At 34.7% G+C, this 15452-nt stretch overlaps 1 protein-coding gene across 1 annotated transcript in view; it reads left to right on the top strand.

Moving 5' to 3' along the window:
• The window catches only part of LOC106883267 (trifunctional enzyme subunit beta, mitochondrial), a 25992-nt gene extending 10546 nt beyond the window's left edge, over positions 1-15446 (top strand). Inside the window, exons 2-14 of the mRNA XM_014934209.2 lie at positions 1225-1272; positions 2597-2726; positions 5697-5728; positions 7356-7423; positions 7504-7591; positions 7741-7931; positions 8400-8492; positions 8580-8667; positions 10851-10975; positions 14302-14429; positions 14890-14977; positions 15088-15162; positions 15248-15446. Coding sequence (XP_014789695.1) covers positions 1225-1272; positions 2597-2726; positions 5697-5728; positions 7356-7423; positions 7504-7591; positions 7741-7931; positions 8400-8492; positions 8580-8667; positions 10851-10975; positions 14302-14429; positions 14890-14977; positions 15088-15162; positions 15248-15436 — 1343 coding nt within the window. The 3' untranslated portion in view covers positions 15437-15446. The remainder of the gene's footprint in view (positions 1-1224; positions 1273-2596; positions 2727-5696; positions 5729-7355; positions 7424-7503; positions 7592-7740; positions 7932-8399; positions 8493-8579; positions 8668-10850; positions 10976-14301; positions 14430-14889; positions 14978-15087; positions 15163-15247) is intronic.
• The last annotated feature ends 6 nt before the right edge of the window (positions 15447-15452 follow it).

Consider the following 15452-nt stretch of genomic DNA (forward strand, 5'->3'; position numbering starts at 1 on the left):
GTAATTCAAAGGGTCAGCTTTGTCAAGCTGAATATCCCCAAGAACTATGTTAAGGGTACATGTGTCTGTGGAGTGTTCAGCCACTTGCACATTAATTTCACGAGCAGGCTGTTCTGTTGATTGGATCAACTAGAACCCTCAACGTTGTAAACGATGGAGTGCCAACATTTTCAATCCCTACAGGTTGCTATGAGCCAAGAATCATTTGATACTATCTTTTACATTCAAAATTTCAGCCAATGAAAGGAGTAGAAGAGCAGTGTGTCTGAATAGAGAACTTTGGCCTTGATGTGATCGAACAAGCTGACATTCTGTTATTGTTTCTGATTTAGATATGGATGATAGTTGACTTCATCTTCATTTCTGATTGCATGTAAATCACAAGTTTATTGTGCCTGCAGATCCCAATTTTAGCCAACCAGAATTCCTTGTTCATTTGTTAAGTTCTAGAATGTTCTTTCAGCAACAGCCTTATAAACAGCCATTTTTAGCACGAAAAGGAGACGGAATTTGGACACCATTCATTATGGTCTGTGGCAAATTCTTCTCTTATAGCTGTTTTCGTAGCTTCATACTCAAACCAATGCAATTTTCCTAATATCTGTTTTCACAGCTCTATACCAACTCTGAGATGGGTGAAGAATAAACACAGCCTTATATTTTTGCAGCGATGTGAAGCATCAACTTAATCATTAATTATCTATGAAGACTTTCAGCACCTGTAACATAACAACGCTACAGATAAAGTTATTTGTATAGAGGAAAGAAACTGGCTCCTGTATTGACTAACTCTCAAGTCATTGAAATTGTACTTCTGGATAAATTGTTTGGAGTAAATGCATATAACTCACAACTTATGATTAGGTATTTTCATCGTTTATCCAACAACAAGCACAATGCTGTTTATTAAAGTTGAATAATTATTAGCAGTTATTGCCATTTATTTTGCTATCAGATTGATCAAAATTTCTGAAAATGTCAAACCATTGAGGTTATTCTCAATTACAGTAATCAGTACTGCAAATCTTTTCATCTGCTGACTTTTATTGATTAACTCTAATCCTAATTTTTAAGGTGTCATGGGAAACTTAGGAAGTTAGTTTCTCTGGTCAGTAATCGGAATTAGAAGGCTGAGTCTTTGAAAAATGATAGAGAAAGGAAGGGAAATCATTTAACTTCACTGTATAAAATAACAATTTTTGTATTTTGTATCTCCCTTGACAGGTGTTCGCTGTTTCAATGTATCGTTTGCTCACCAGAATGTTGCTCCAAGTAAGAAAGTTTACATATTTAGTTGCTTGTATGTATTATTATGCTTTATGTAGCTGTTTTCCTTTATACTGACTACAAAAAGTGGGACTTTAAACTTAAATTTCAACTGTCTCCAGTGCTACTTTGCTATAGCTGACATAGCTTTCATGAATCACATTAGAATAAACTGCTTGATAGTTATTTAGATTTAATTTCTTCAATTGGCATTCAAATTATATTTAAGCCCATAACGCATAGTTGGGGAATCAAGACAAATAAAGAATGTTTTCAATTTGAACCTTCCAAAATTTATTGTAGGTGTATAAGTGTGATGTGATGTTAAATTATATATCAGTTCCTTTTTAACCCCTTAGCATTCAGATTACTCTGTCAAACATATTGCTTATTTATTGAAATTGGTTCAAATTAATCATGTATTATCTCATAGCTTTGAGATTTCAACAATGTAATTTTGTATGTTTTTAGAATGACATTGTATGGTAGGTGTAAAGGCCAAATCTGGTTGGCTTCATCATTAAACATGTAGAATATTTGAGCCCGATATGGCTAGTTTAAATACTAAAGGGTTAATATGCAACTACTCTTTCCCTGGGTAAAAACAGTGCACTGAATATTACAGGATAGACTACGACATCGGGATTGTGTTTGTTTAGCAAGAGATACACTGTTAAGGCGGCGAGCTGGCAGAAATGTCAGCTCGCTGGGTGAAACGCTTAGCGGTATTTCGTTTGCCGCTACATTCTGAGTTCAAATTCTGCCAAGGTCGACTTTGGCTTTCATCCTTTCGGGATCGATTAAATAAGTACCAGCTACGCACTGGGGTCGATGTAATTGACGTAATCCCTTTGTTTGTCCTCTCTATGTTTAGCCCCTTGTGGGCAATAAAGAAATAAGAGATACACTGGAATAGATTACAGTAGCCAAGCCACATATGTATGAGAAGAAATTAATATTATTATAAAATTAAACAGAGGTAACTATAATGATAACAGTATGTCATAAATGACTGTCATGATGCATCTTGAGCGTTGTTGTATAAAAAAAAAATCCAGATGTTTAAATATCAATGTATTTAAAAGCTACAGGTATAAATGTAAAAACGCTGTTTATAATTGGCGCAAACATTGAGAAAATATCAGAATGGTCTACAGTATGCTAGAGATATGCCTAAATACACACCTGTAGTGGAGTAATGTTCACCAATATTTATTATCCCTCTTAGAAGTTTAGTACCTCTTAGGCAGATTTGTCATGAGGGCTAAGAGAATTACTTTTATTCATTTCAAAGTTGTTAATGATAATTTTTATATTTTTCCTTTTGTAGGTCGAAAAACTCTTTCAAAACCTGGTGTTCGGAATGTTGTATTAGTAGAAGGTATCCGTATTCCATTTTTGACCTCTGGAACAACCTATGTTAACCTTATGCCTCATGATTTAGCTCGAAATGCATTGCTGTAAGTAAGCTTTATATAGCCAAATAAATAAATAAAAATTGATTTTCTGAATTAGATCAAAGTACTACTAAATCTGAGATTTCTGCAGATGGAAACTTTCATGTTCCCTCATTTAAAAGTTTCAAATGTCTAATTTCTAGTCTAGTCTTTTACACAGTTTGATGAAGTATTTGGTAAACTGCTGCTATTTTGTCATTTAATTGGTTGAAGGTTTTGTTATACTAATTATGTAAAGTATATAAGATTTGCTTGTAGCATAGGCACAAGGCCCGAAAATTAGCCGAGAGGAATTGGTCAATATCATGAAACCCAATACTTGACTGGTACTTTCTTTTATCTACCTCAGATAGATAAAAGGCAAATTCTACAAGGCATTTTGTCCAATGCTTTTATCAATCCACTTTCCTTTAAGAAAAAAAAAAAAATTTTAGATCATTTTCTGAGAAGTGAAGTGAGCTGAGAATTTCAGTTGACTTTTGACTGCATATTTCTGCATATATCTTAAAACCATAATTTGCTTTCTATTTTAAGAAAGTTTTCTTGAGTAAGGAGCCAGTATATTGTTCCCTTTATAGATCTAGATCAGATTTTGTTCCAGTATATTGATTTATTGGTCATCACTATACAGAAAGATACATCAATGAATATCCAGTATAAAGAGATTAATAGTAAAAAGTGATTATATCAATGTATTCTGGGAGAGGAATATCTAAAATTTAGGATCAACCATTTTTCAAAGAATTCCTTTTTTTAAAATAAAAGTACCTGTTTGAAATATTAAATGTCCTTTACCCAGCATCCACATACTCTCTCCACACACTAATATCAAGAAGTCTTGTTATTGTGACCTGGGCATTACTGTCAGCAGCAATTTGCACTGGACAAAGCAAATCTCTAAAATTGTCAAGAAGGCCAGGGCGTCTTGGCATCACTCAGCAAGACATTTGTCGGTTGCGCTCAGCTATCGATTTAAGGCTGTATATGGCTATGGTGCAGCCACACTTGTAATTTGCATCACCAGTCTGGAACCCCTATTTTGCTCAGGACATTGACCTCCTGGAAACTGTTCAGAGACATGCAACCAAGTGAATCCCCTCCATCAGGTATCTACTATATGCTGAATGCCTTGCTTCCCTGAGTATAGATACATTGAAGCTTCGATATCTGGCAACTGACTTGGTAAACACCCACAAAATTATTAACCATCATGCCAACAACCACCTTGAGCACCTTTTTGAGTTCCAGGTGTCTAACACACGTGGGCATGCCTACAAAGTCAGAAAACAGCACAGCTCTCATGACTCTCGAAAATATTTTTTCACACTCAGAGTTGCTGAAGCATGGAACAAACTACCTGCATGTTGTTAGTTGCCGAGACATTGCATCCTTTAAAACCTCCATGCTTCCTGAAATTCACCAACACTACACTTGATGTATCCCCCTCCATTTGCATGCACATATGTACATCATGACTCATACACTGTTCACTTTCCTGGCTTTTGTACATAATTCTATGCACTGTACATGCACCTTTGATGAGTTGTAGTGCACCTGAGCACTATACACAATAATTTCACTATTATTATTGGACACCAACAAACTCTTATTTTTTTTAAAGATAATTTTGCCAATAGACTGCCAATAGCCTCTATGAATTTTAGGGATTATTTCAATTATATTCAATTCTCCCAGAATATATATTATTATAAAAATCATGTTTCCCTTCTGTTCATCGCATGTTATTTCAATGATTTCATGAAACCAGACATTTTGTAGTTTTGAAAATGTTCCACTATAATATCATTTCTAACATTATTGTTCAGCAGAAAATTAAGGGAGGTGTTTTATTTTTGGTCAAAGTTTATTGTTTCCTAACATGCCACCAAAAACTAAAAAAGAAATAGGGATGTGTGAAGAAAGGAAAAAGACGAACAGAAGGAAACTGGAAGGCAAAACAGAAAACTCTGCTGTAAACCATTTTCAATTTATTGAATGCATTTCCTTCCACTTAAAACTATTTGTAGTTGAGATGGCTAAACTAATTTACAAAGCCCTTCATTCAGTAAAACAGTCAGTCTTGCTATCTGTAAGATAAACATTATTTTGTAGAGAAATATTTGTTACAAAACAATTGTGAAACTCCAAAGATAAGTCATGGAAACATTCCTTATTATGAATGAAAAATAATTCACTGAAACTTGTCAGTTACTGCTTTATGTATGAAGAAGTTTCCGTTAAGATATTTCACTGGGATGTTATGTTAATATTTGAGACAAAAATTGTTATCAAAATAATTTGACATTCTTCATTTGCCACAAATATAACTAATCTACACATACTCATAAATATGGGAGATTTTATGTGGTTGCTCAACCTGCTAGAAGTAGCTGACATATCTTCAACTCATCCAGAAAGATACATCACAAGGAGTGTTGTTTATGGTGAAGTCTTCTGTGTCAGTGTAAATATTGTATAAACTAAGTTTGCAGAATGTGAAATAAAATATTTAAAAAATTAAAGTTTGTAGCTAAACAATATTAAAAAATTATTTATGAAACATTCATTGAGAAAGATAACCTAAAGTTCAATAATTTGCTCATTTAAAAAGTACTCAATAGATTTATTTTCTTGAAAATGGAGATAACTTTAATGACTTTCTAATTTTCTCAAAGACTCTTTGTATTTTAAGCTGAATATATTTTATATTATAGGTAAATGGATAAACAATATAATTTTAAAATTTTATCATTATGCCCTCATCAAAGCAATGAACATTGAACTGGTATTTACAAAAGTTTATTCTCAAAAGTTCTGAAAGGTTTTAATAATAAATATTAAGAAAATTAGTCAGTTTTAACTGATGATAGTAAACTAGAAGTTTTGTTTAATCAGTAGTAAAAATTTACTTAATATTTTATTTAGAAACATCCTTTGAATAATATTTGATATATTGTATTTTATTTTTTGTAGTGGTTTAGTTAAGCGAACAAACTTGTCAAAAGGTAAATTTATTTTTTCATATTATTAGATGTTTGTTTATTATAGTTTGAATTGTGCCTGCTATATTAGGTTTAATGGAGAGAAAGGAAATACTGGGAGTAAGGAAAGTTTGTGTAGACACTAGCTACTATAAGATATTTATAACCAACTTTTTACAAGTTTCTAAGCAACAATGGGCAGGTGAGAGTAGCTAAAACAGATGATGATACATAATTGTTTCTGAACTGTTTCACATTCTGTTTATAATATTGGCATAATGACTCTTCCTAGACACAACAAAATTACATGGAATAAGTTAAGAGCCATAAGTAATTTGCAGTTACTTTATTATTGTCTAATTTATCAAGCTGGGAAGCAGTTTCAAATTCTTGACAATTAACAGAATAATTAAGCTTCAACATGTCATAAGCGACATGACAACTATGATCTCTGCACATGCACCCCAATCAAGTAGTAGGACTGTTTCTATGAGGTCTTCTTGCAGACTATCTCAATAACAAATGGTGCCGAGTCTGGTATTGCAGCTGGTTACTTTAACAGACATATTAGACGACATCATGATGGTTATCTGATATACAAGAAGACTATGGATATAATACAGGGAATGAAATCTTTTTGAGTTCTATGATACAATTGACTATAGCTACTTGCAACACTAGCTTCAAGAAACCCACCAATCAGGTAGAATTCTTATTCATAAGGAATTAAAATAAGCAGGGTCAGAGTGAGATGGACTGAGATGAATAAGACAGTCTGAGCAAAGAAATATTAAAGCAGTTGTATACTGTCAACTCAATGTGACAGTCCCAACAAGAGAATCATACTGCTGATATTTAGCCCTAGGAAGCTGGACTGCTTCCTGTCGGCCTTGGCACATTTTCTGTGTCCTTATATTTGCGAGGGGGAGACAAGCAGCCCCACCCAGCTCAGTGTGCATTCAGGGACGTGTTTCTGAGTCATTGCTCGTCATCAACCTGAAGTAGCAAAACAAGCTGGCTGAAGATGCATGTCAAACCCTCACAAATATATATATATTTTTAGGTCCAGCTTCCTAGGGCTAAATAACAGCAGTATGATTCCCTTATTGGGACTGTCAGAGTTGACAGTATACAACTGCTTTATCGTAACACTGCTGCTTAATTCTCTCTGTGAGATTTATAATTAGATCATTTCCAAAGAAATATTGTTTATCAGTTATAATCAGTCAACCAAGAAGATAAGTGTATTCTCATTGGAGTCACTAGAAGATTGAATTATCACTAAGGACTCTTTCTTATATTTTGCTTTGTCTGACGGTTTGATAATGTTAAGTTGTATTTCCTGGGAGTAATAGCAGTTTTAGTTGTTTATATGGTCTATTGTCAGTGTTTGGCATAAGCTGCCCCTCTTGCATGTTTTATAAGGAAAGATTCAAGAATATGTATTAGTTTTGTTGATTTGAGAAACCTGCTGCTGTGGGTATATTTTTATTATTGCATTCTGTTAAGTATAACAATTGTTGGAGTTGGTCATATTGTTTTTTGCAAAGATTTTGTTTCCTCATTCAGAATGTTTCTAAATGCTTACCATTTTATATTTTACAGTTAAATTGTGACTATTAAATGATTGTCTGATTTTCTTTTTTGGCAGATGCTGTGGACTATATTATCATGGGTACTGTAATACAAGAAGTGAAAACAAGCAACATAGCAAGAGAAGTGAGTATTTGTTTTCCTTTGATTTATTTGCTGCCGAAATTTACAAATCCTTTACTTTTCACTTTACTTTCTCTTTTCAGGCAAGTTTAGGAGCTGGTTTCTCAGACAAAATTCCTGCCCACACAGTCACCCAAGCTTGTATATCATCAAACCAAGCAATTACTTCAGGTTATTAGCAGTTTTTCTCTTAATCTAGAATAGAGCTGTTTGAATTGTTTATATAGAAAGAAAAAGAGTACAGTATTATTTCAATGTCAATTACCAAATGTATTGTTTCCAGTAGTGAAATATATGTTTTCCTTCTTTTTTTTTTCCAGCTATAGGGTTAATAGCTTCAGGGAACTGTGATGCTGTTATTGCTGGTGGTGTGGAGTTTTTGTCAGATGCTCCAATCCGATTGAGTCGTAAAATGAGGAAGCTGTTGCTGTCGCTAAACAAAGCTAAAAAGCTTCCCCAGAAGCTTTCTTTGATCAGCCAAATGTTGACCCCTTCTTCTCTGACTCCTGATGTGAGTTATATTTGTAATTATTACACAACTTGACAAAACTGTTATTTCCATCTATATTTTACTAGCTTATTTACTTCAATTGAATATTAAAACACTTTAAATTGGTGGCAACGTTTCTACTCAAAAATTGATTTTTCTTGCAATTAGAAAATTTATAGAAATATAGAATGGTATGATAGATTAGATATTTAAAAAATGATAATAAAAACTCTTTGCATCTGTAAATAACTTTATCTGCTATTCTGAGCAACTTGTCTATTCATTTCAAGGTAACTTATAGCATTGTCGTATTTCTTAGCCTGACATTGTCAGGAAATTGTTATTAGTAAAATCTCTATGTGAAACATTACTGCTATATTTCATGACATATTTCCTACCAATTCCTTCTTCTGGTTAGATACTGACCTTTCTTTTGTAATTTTCAAGATGCATGTAATATTGCTTTTTGTTTTCTTTTATTCACCCCAGCTTCCATCAGTGTCTGAATTCTCTACTGGAGAAACAATGGGCCATTCTGCTGACAGACTAACATCAGCTTTTTCTGTCTCCCGCCAAGAACAGGTAATTTTTTGGAAACTTGGAATAACTAAATTTTGTCAAGTGTTACCATTGTTTATTGAAATTACTTTTTTTTTTTTTTAATTACAGGATGAATATGCCCAAAGGTCACATATGTTTGCACAAGAAGCTTCTGACAAAGGATTGCTTACCGATATTGTTCCCTATAAAGTAGCAGGTAAGAATAGTTTGCTTTTAATCAATCATTGAAGTAATGGCCAAAATAATGGTTTTTAAATAAGCTATCTCCGGTACACAGCTTGAATTTTCACTATTTGCTCATCTGAAGACTTCATTCCTTCCATCAAATTCTGAGAATGAAAGTTTGCTGAATTTTGTCAAAGTTCAATGACCCAGATATATTTTATTAACTGAATTATAGGACAAAGAAGATATAAAGATATAAGGAATCAGAAAATTTTAATTTTCCCAAAATATTTCATATGAGTGTGAACTGAAAAGTTCATAGGTGGACGATGAAGGAGTGATGCTAGAGCTGTGAAATCTTGCATTCATTCATTTCAACACTTCTTTATTTGCATTGTTTTTTCTAGGTAAACTGACATCTGACTGTTCAAAGACTTCAAAAGTAACTAAGTAGCAGGACTTCTTGAAAATGGACAAAATTTGGTGTTGTGGTGCTATCAAGTGCCAGCAGTAAAATGGTTTAGTCCCCCAAAGACATTCATGCTGCCATGGTTGCTACATTGTTCCAGCTTTATCAACAATGCAGAAGTGAGCAACTGAATTTAGGAGAGGAAGGGAGAGTCCTGAAGATGACCCAACGTGTGGACGTCTTACAACTGCCACTATCGAGGAAAACTTTGTGCTCACCACATAGTAATAAATAACAGGCAACTGACTATAAATCAAAAAGCCAATATCCTATTCATTGTGCTTAGTGGGTGCCATGTCTTGACACCTGATAAAAAGTGCACCAGACTGATCACATCATGAAATAATCTGACATTGTTTGAGGTAGATCCAATTAGTTTCCTTGAATGTTTTCTAACTCAGGATGTGAGTTGGTTTCATCACTTTCAGCCAGAGACGGAGACAATCCATGCAGTGGAAACACTCCTCATGCTCCTAAGAAGGCCACGGTAGTTTCATCTACAGGGAAGATGATGGCCTGTTTTTTGGGTATATGAAAGGCATTGTTTATTGACTGTTTTCAAATGGGCCACACCTTCAATGGAGAGTACTATGCCAACTTGGTGAAGCAGTTACAAAAGGCTATGAAGAGCAAGCCTTTTGACAAAAGGGGTCTTGTTTCATCCAGACAATGCTTTAGCATACAAGTCCTTGTTTTCAATAGTTGCTGTGATCCTCTTAATTATCATCTGTTCCTCAACATGAAAAACACTTGGCTGGGAACCAATATCACAATGATGATATCATATCTGCTGTTGACGACATTTTTAACCAACAGGATTGAAGCTTTTTCACCAATGAGATCCAAGTACTGCAACACCAATGGAAGAAGTGTGTGGACCACAAGGGGGACTATGTTGAATAATAAACCTCATTTGGTCGCATTCCATGAGAGCATCTTGGTCAGCCTATGAACTTTTCAGCCGACCCTTGTAAATTTGTTGGTGTGATGGAGTATTATCATCAATTGCAGTTATTTTAAAGTTTGTTTATCCATGCTAGCATAGGTTGGATGAAGGCTTATTTGATGCTGCATTTTACAGCTGGATGTTCTTTTTACACATAGAACCCTTATGTCTTTCAAGTCAGGGATTTATTATCCCACAGGTCTTTGAAAGCACAATGTGGCTAGTCATAATGTCAACAAGGAATGTAAACATCATAACACTATTAAAGTAATATCACAATGTCAATATCCACAAATGTGATAGGCTTCCATACAATTTTTGTCCATCAAATTCACTTATAAAGCATTGACTGAATGACTGGAGGTTGCCCTATAAGACACATTGGAGTCCTTGGGCAAGTGTCTTTCATTTTTGAGATTGTAACTGTCAAACAAAATTACTGATGTAAGCAAATGATTCAACATGACAAATGAGTGAATCCAATGTTATTTTTATTTGATAACCTGGGGCTTTCATTTTACTAATGGCATTTATGTCAAATTGAAAGTTATTTTGTACAACAATGTCTGAGAACTGCAGTGATGATGGAAATTCTCTCTTCTAGAATTGTAGCACTTTTTGCCTGACAGGTCATAATAGAATCAGTCTGGAAATTATTTTTGTCTTCAATTCAGCAATATGCTTAACATCATAAAACAGTTATATTATAAAGAAAAGAATTATGAAATGAAAATTAAAGTTTTTCTAACTCATCACTTTTCACATAATGTTTATAGTTTCTTGTACTTTGTAATTCCAGGCAAGGCTGAAATGGTTGTGAAGGACAATGGTATCCGTCCTTCTTCTATGGAAAAACTACAAAAACTGAAACCAGCTTTTATTAAACCACATGGTACTATCACTGCAGCAAATTCTTCATTTCTGGTAAGTTTTAGCTGGTAAAGCTATTTTAACATCAACTAAAATATGAACATGAGGGCTTTCTATATGGTTATTAGCTCAAGATTATGTATCTACAGTTCTTTATGATTACTACAGCTTGCTTTAGAAAGAGCACATTTCCATGGTATCACCTTCTAGCTTGGTTTAAAAGGGTACCCTTATATATATGTTTCAATCCAATATGAATAATCTGCCATATCTGAAATATTTTGCATTGTTTAACAAAATCCCTCTAATTTAAGGCAGCTCTTTATATTTTGGGCCTCAACAAGGCAATGACTAGTGACTAAGACCTTTGGAGATATGCTGTGCTTGAGAAGACCTGATAAGCCAAGTGAGACCATAACCCTTGGCCTATGCCAGTGGTGTATAACCAGCCCACTTATGAGTACCCTTCATTCACTGGACAAGAAACTTTGCTTGCGAAGACCTGTTGTGGCAAGTGAAACAAAATCACGATGTGGCCAATGACAGTACCACCTGATTGGCACTCGTGCCAGTGGAACGTTACAAGCACGATCCGAGCGTGATGTTGCCAGGGCTGCTGAGTGGCATGTAAAAAGCACCAATCGAGCGTGATCGTTGCCAACATCGCCTTACTGGCACGTGAAAAACATTTGAGTGTGGTTGTTGCCAGTGCTGCCAGACTGACTCACATGGAGGTGACACATAAAAAAACACCTTTTGAGTGTTTTCGTTGCCAGTATCGCCTGACTGGCCCTCGTACTGGTGGCACATAAAAGCACCAACTCCACTCATGGAGTGGTTGGTGTCAGGTTGGCATCCAGCTGTAGAAACTTTGCCAGATCAGATTGGAGCCTGGTGCACCCTTCTGGCTTGCCAATCCTCAGTCAAACAGTCCAACCCATGCCAGCATGGAAAGTGGATGTTAAACGACGATGATAATGATGATGATGATGTTCATCCACACAATATGCCCCGAGCACATATGTGTGGTAATGGTCTGTGATTCAATGGTGAGAGACTGGCAACTCTGATTTTTCCTCAGTGTCTGGTGTCGATGCCTGCCATTTAATACTGTGTTGGTGAAATCTCAAGAATGTCATTCCACAGACAGACCCGATTAATTTGTATAGATGCTGAGTTATGTTATATTTGCTCTTGTAAATCATCAGCTGGTCTTAAGATTCCTTTGAAAGTCAGTTAATCAATCTTCTCTACCCACCATACCTGGGAGGGTTGTGGGTTAGAGTCCTCAAACATCTTCACTGGATCCTATTTAGAAACATGATCAACTGAGACTATGGATATTATCCAGCCATCTCATTCTTGGTTTACCCCTAGATATCCTGCCAGTTGGTTCGGCTTGAAGAAATCTTTTTGTAAATAATTCATACAACATTCTAATCATGTCTGTAGTACCAGAGCTGTGACCTCTTAATGCACTGAAGTGGCTGCTCAACATGGAGAGACCCCCTGATCTTTGAGTTACACATCCCGAAGGAATCCATTTTCAGCCACTTGTATTTGCAATCATACTCTTTTGGTCATTACCCAACATTTATGACCATAGATGAAGATAGGCAATGAAGATAAGTTTGGCATTTTTTACCAACCTCTCTTCTGAGGATCAAATGCTGGACATGGCACATCACTATGCCAGCACCTGCAATTTTAGCATCCCGTTTAGCCTCCTGCTTCTCACCACCCATGAATATGGCCCTGAGATACTTCAACTCCTCCACTTGTCTCAATTATATTTTACTAACATACAGGATGCACTGGGAAGCCCTTTTAGAGAGGACTGATATCTGTCTTATCAATGCTAATTCTCATCCCTGCCTTACAAACCTATTCAGGGCATGCTAGAGATCACTTTGTGTTGAACCAGGTCTTCTGCAAATATCAATCCAGTTCATAAAAATAGGTGACAATTCATACTCTTGCCAAAGTCCAACACCCATGTCGAAAGGTTTTGACTCAGCATCATTTATACATATGCAAACATTTGAGCATTCAGGACTTCACAACAATCAGAAGTTGCCCATTAATCCCAAACTCTTACAAAACCTCCACAGCATGCTTCTTGGCATGTGGTCATATGCATTTATGAGGTTTACAAAGCAAGCCTACACTTCTTGATAATGTTCCCACAATTTCTCAGACACCTACTATAGAATGAATATCTACTTGGTTGTGCAGCATCCAGTATGGGAACCACACTGTTTTTCAGCTAGCTTGTCCCTATGTCTCTTTCCCAGATACCTAGTATAGACTATACTGGGGAGGTTCATCAAAGAGATTCTATAAATCATGCGTTCTCGTGTCTCCCTTTTTAAAATCTGAGATGATCACCCAAGATTGCAATTGCTTTGGTATACCACCTGGTATACACAAGTTAGCCAAAGAACACCTTCTGTATTAAGGGCTTTTAATATCTAGGGCTAAATTTCATCCTCTTAAATATTTTCAATTCAATCACTTATTCTGCTTTATGTAGCAACCAATCAGTTTTTAAATAAAGCTAAATGTAAAAAGTCTTAAATAATAGCCTGTAATAATTGAAATGAATGGCGAGCATATCAATCCTGTGCAACATAGGCACCACTAATCTGCATAGAGCTGACTAAAGGTTACTCAAATGCAAAATCTCACTGAGCCTGAAATTTTCATAACTCATTTAAATATTTTATTTTGTACAGATACCTAGAAATGTTTGAGGAATTCTTTAACTATGTGTTCTTAAAAAAAAAAAAAACATAAGCCATCAACAGCTTCGATCAATAAATCAACTGAAACAGTCATAGCCTATTTCTATCGACTGCTATCAATAATATTCTTATTACATGATTTACCAGTGTCAGTTGATTTCAGAAAAAGTACATTAGTGTAGATTTTTTCTTCCTACTTTAGACTCTATGGTCTAATCCCAATAAGAAAAAAAATTCACATTCTAGACTTGGTTTCATCTCGAGCACTATAAAGTTATTTATGTATAAAACAGAATATAACTATACTTTACATATATTAAAGACCAATCTGAGTAAATTCCGAGGTTGACAAGGAAAAACTGAATGAATCTTAATTGTAATGAAAGACTGAGAAAAGTGTTATGAGGTAAGAGTTACTAGTTGGTATTTTATAATGAGTGCAAAATTTAACTACAACAAACTTGTAAAATAATTAAAGCTGAAAAAAAAATAGCTTGTACTAAACACAAAATAACACAGGCCTAATTTATGAGGATATGAAAACAGACATATCAATGTTTTGAGTTATTTGAAGCTAAATTGTATACAGATTTCAATTTGAAGAAATGGCGTAACTGATGCAGTTAATATTTTCAGACTGATGGTGCTTCAGCTTGCCTTTTGATGTCAGAAGAAAAGGCCTTAGCCATGGGCTTCAAACCCAAAGCATACCTACGAGATTTTGTCTATGTCTCTCAAGATCCTAAAGATCAACTTCTTCTAGGGTAAGTGAAATCTATCTATAAATATACATATATAAAGCTTTAAGTCATCAAGGAGAAAGCAATTTGAAGAAATTAATTTATTTTCTTACAAAAAAAAAATAAATAAAATAAATAAACAAAAATCATCGAATAAAATTTTAAAAAGTCTAGTTTGAAACATGCTTGCATTTTTACACAATAAGATGAGTTTGCTGAGGTAGGTCTGATTCATATTGAAACTCTCAGCTCTAATCATGAGCTCTAAATTTTTCATTTAAAATTCAACTTGTCTTAACTGGTGCCTCAAACTGCACCTTCCCTGACTGTTAGGGATATGAATTCTTTAAATCTACATGGATTGATGAGTGAAATGAAGAGTTTGTTATTAAAATTTTAAAAAGGAGAAAAAAAAACTTTAAATATTTCAAAACTGGAAGTATTTTTGTGGCAGTGTCTAAAATGAATAATAATTATCTTGTAGTCCAGCATATGCAACACCTAAAGTCCTTGAGAAAGCAGGTCTCCAATTAAGTGATATCAGTGTATTTGAATATCATGAAGCCTTTGCAGTAAGTTCTTGGAAATTTTTTTTTTCTCTTTATTATACAGACAAAAATTATAAAATGAGTTGTGAATATTTTGGTATGAGAAAACTAAAAAGTTATTTTGCTCTCCACAGGGACAAATCCTGGCCAATCTTAAGGCAATGGATTCTGACTGGTTTGCCAAAACCTATATGGGACGCAGTTCAAAAGTAAGAATATTTTTTGGTTGTTTGTTTTATTTACAAACATACAGCTGATTTCTTACTATTAATGTTTTTTTTTTTTTTCTAATAGGTTGGAACTCCTGATCTTTCAAAATTTAACCTGTGGGGAGGTTCTTTATCTATTGGTCACCCATTTGGTGCAACTGGAGTGCGATTAGTTACTACAGCAGCCAATCGTTTACACAAAGAAGGTGGGCAGTATGGGCTTGTGGCAGCATGTGCAGCTGGAGGCATTGTAAGTTACATTTTAGTATTTTAAAGATGTCATATTTACA

This window comes from Octopus bimaculoides, chromosome 19 (genome assembly GCF_001194135.2).
Source record: "Octopus bimaculoides isolate UCB-OBI-ISO-001 chromosome 19, ASM119413v2, whole genome shotgun sequence".
NCBI lineage: Eukaryota > Metazoa > Mollusca > Cephalopoda > Octopoda > Octopodidae > Octopus > Octopus bimaculoides.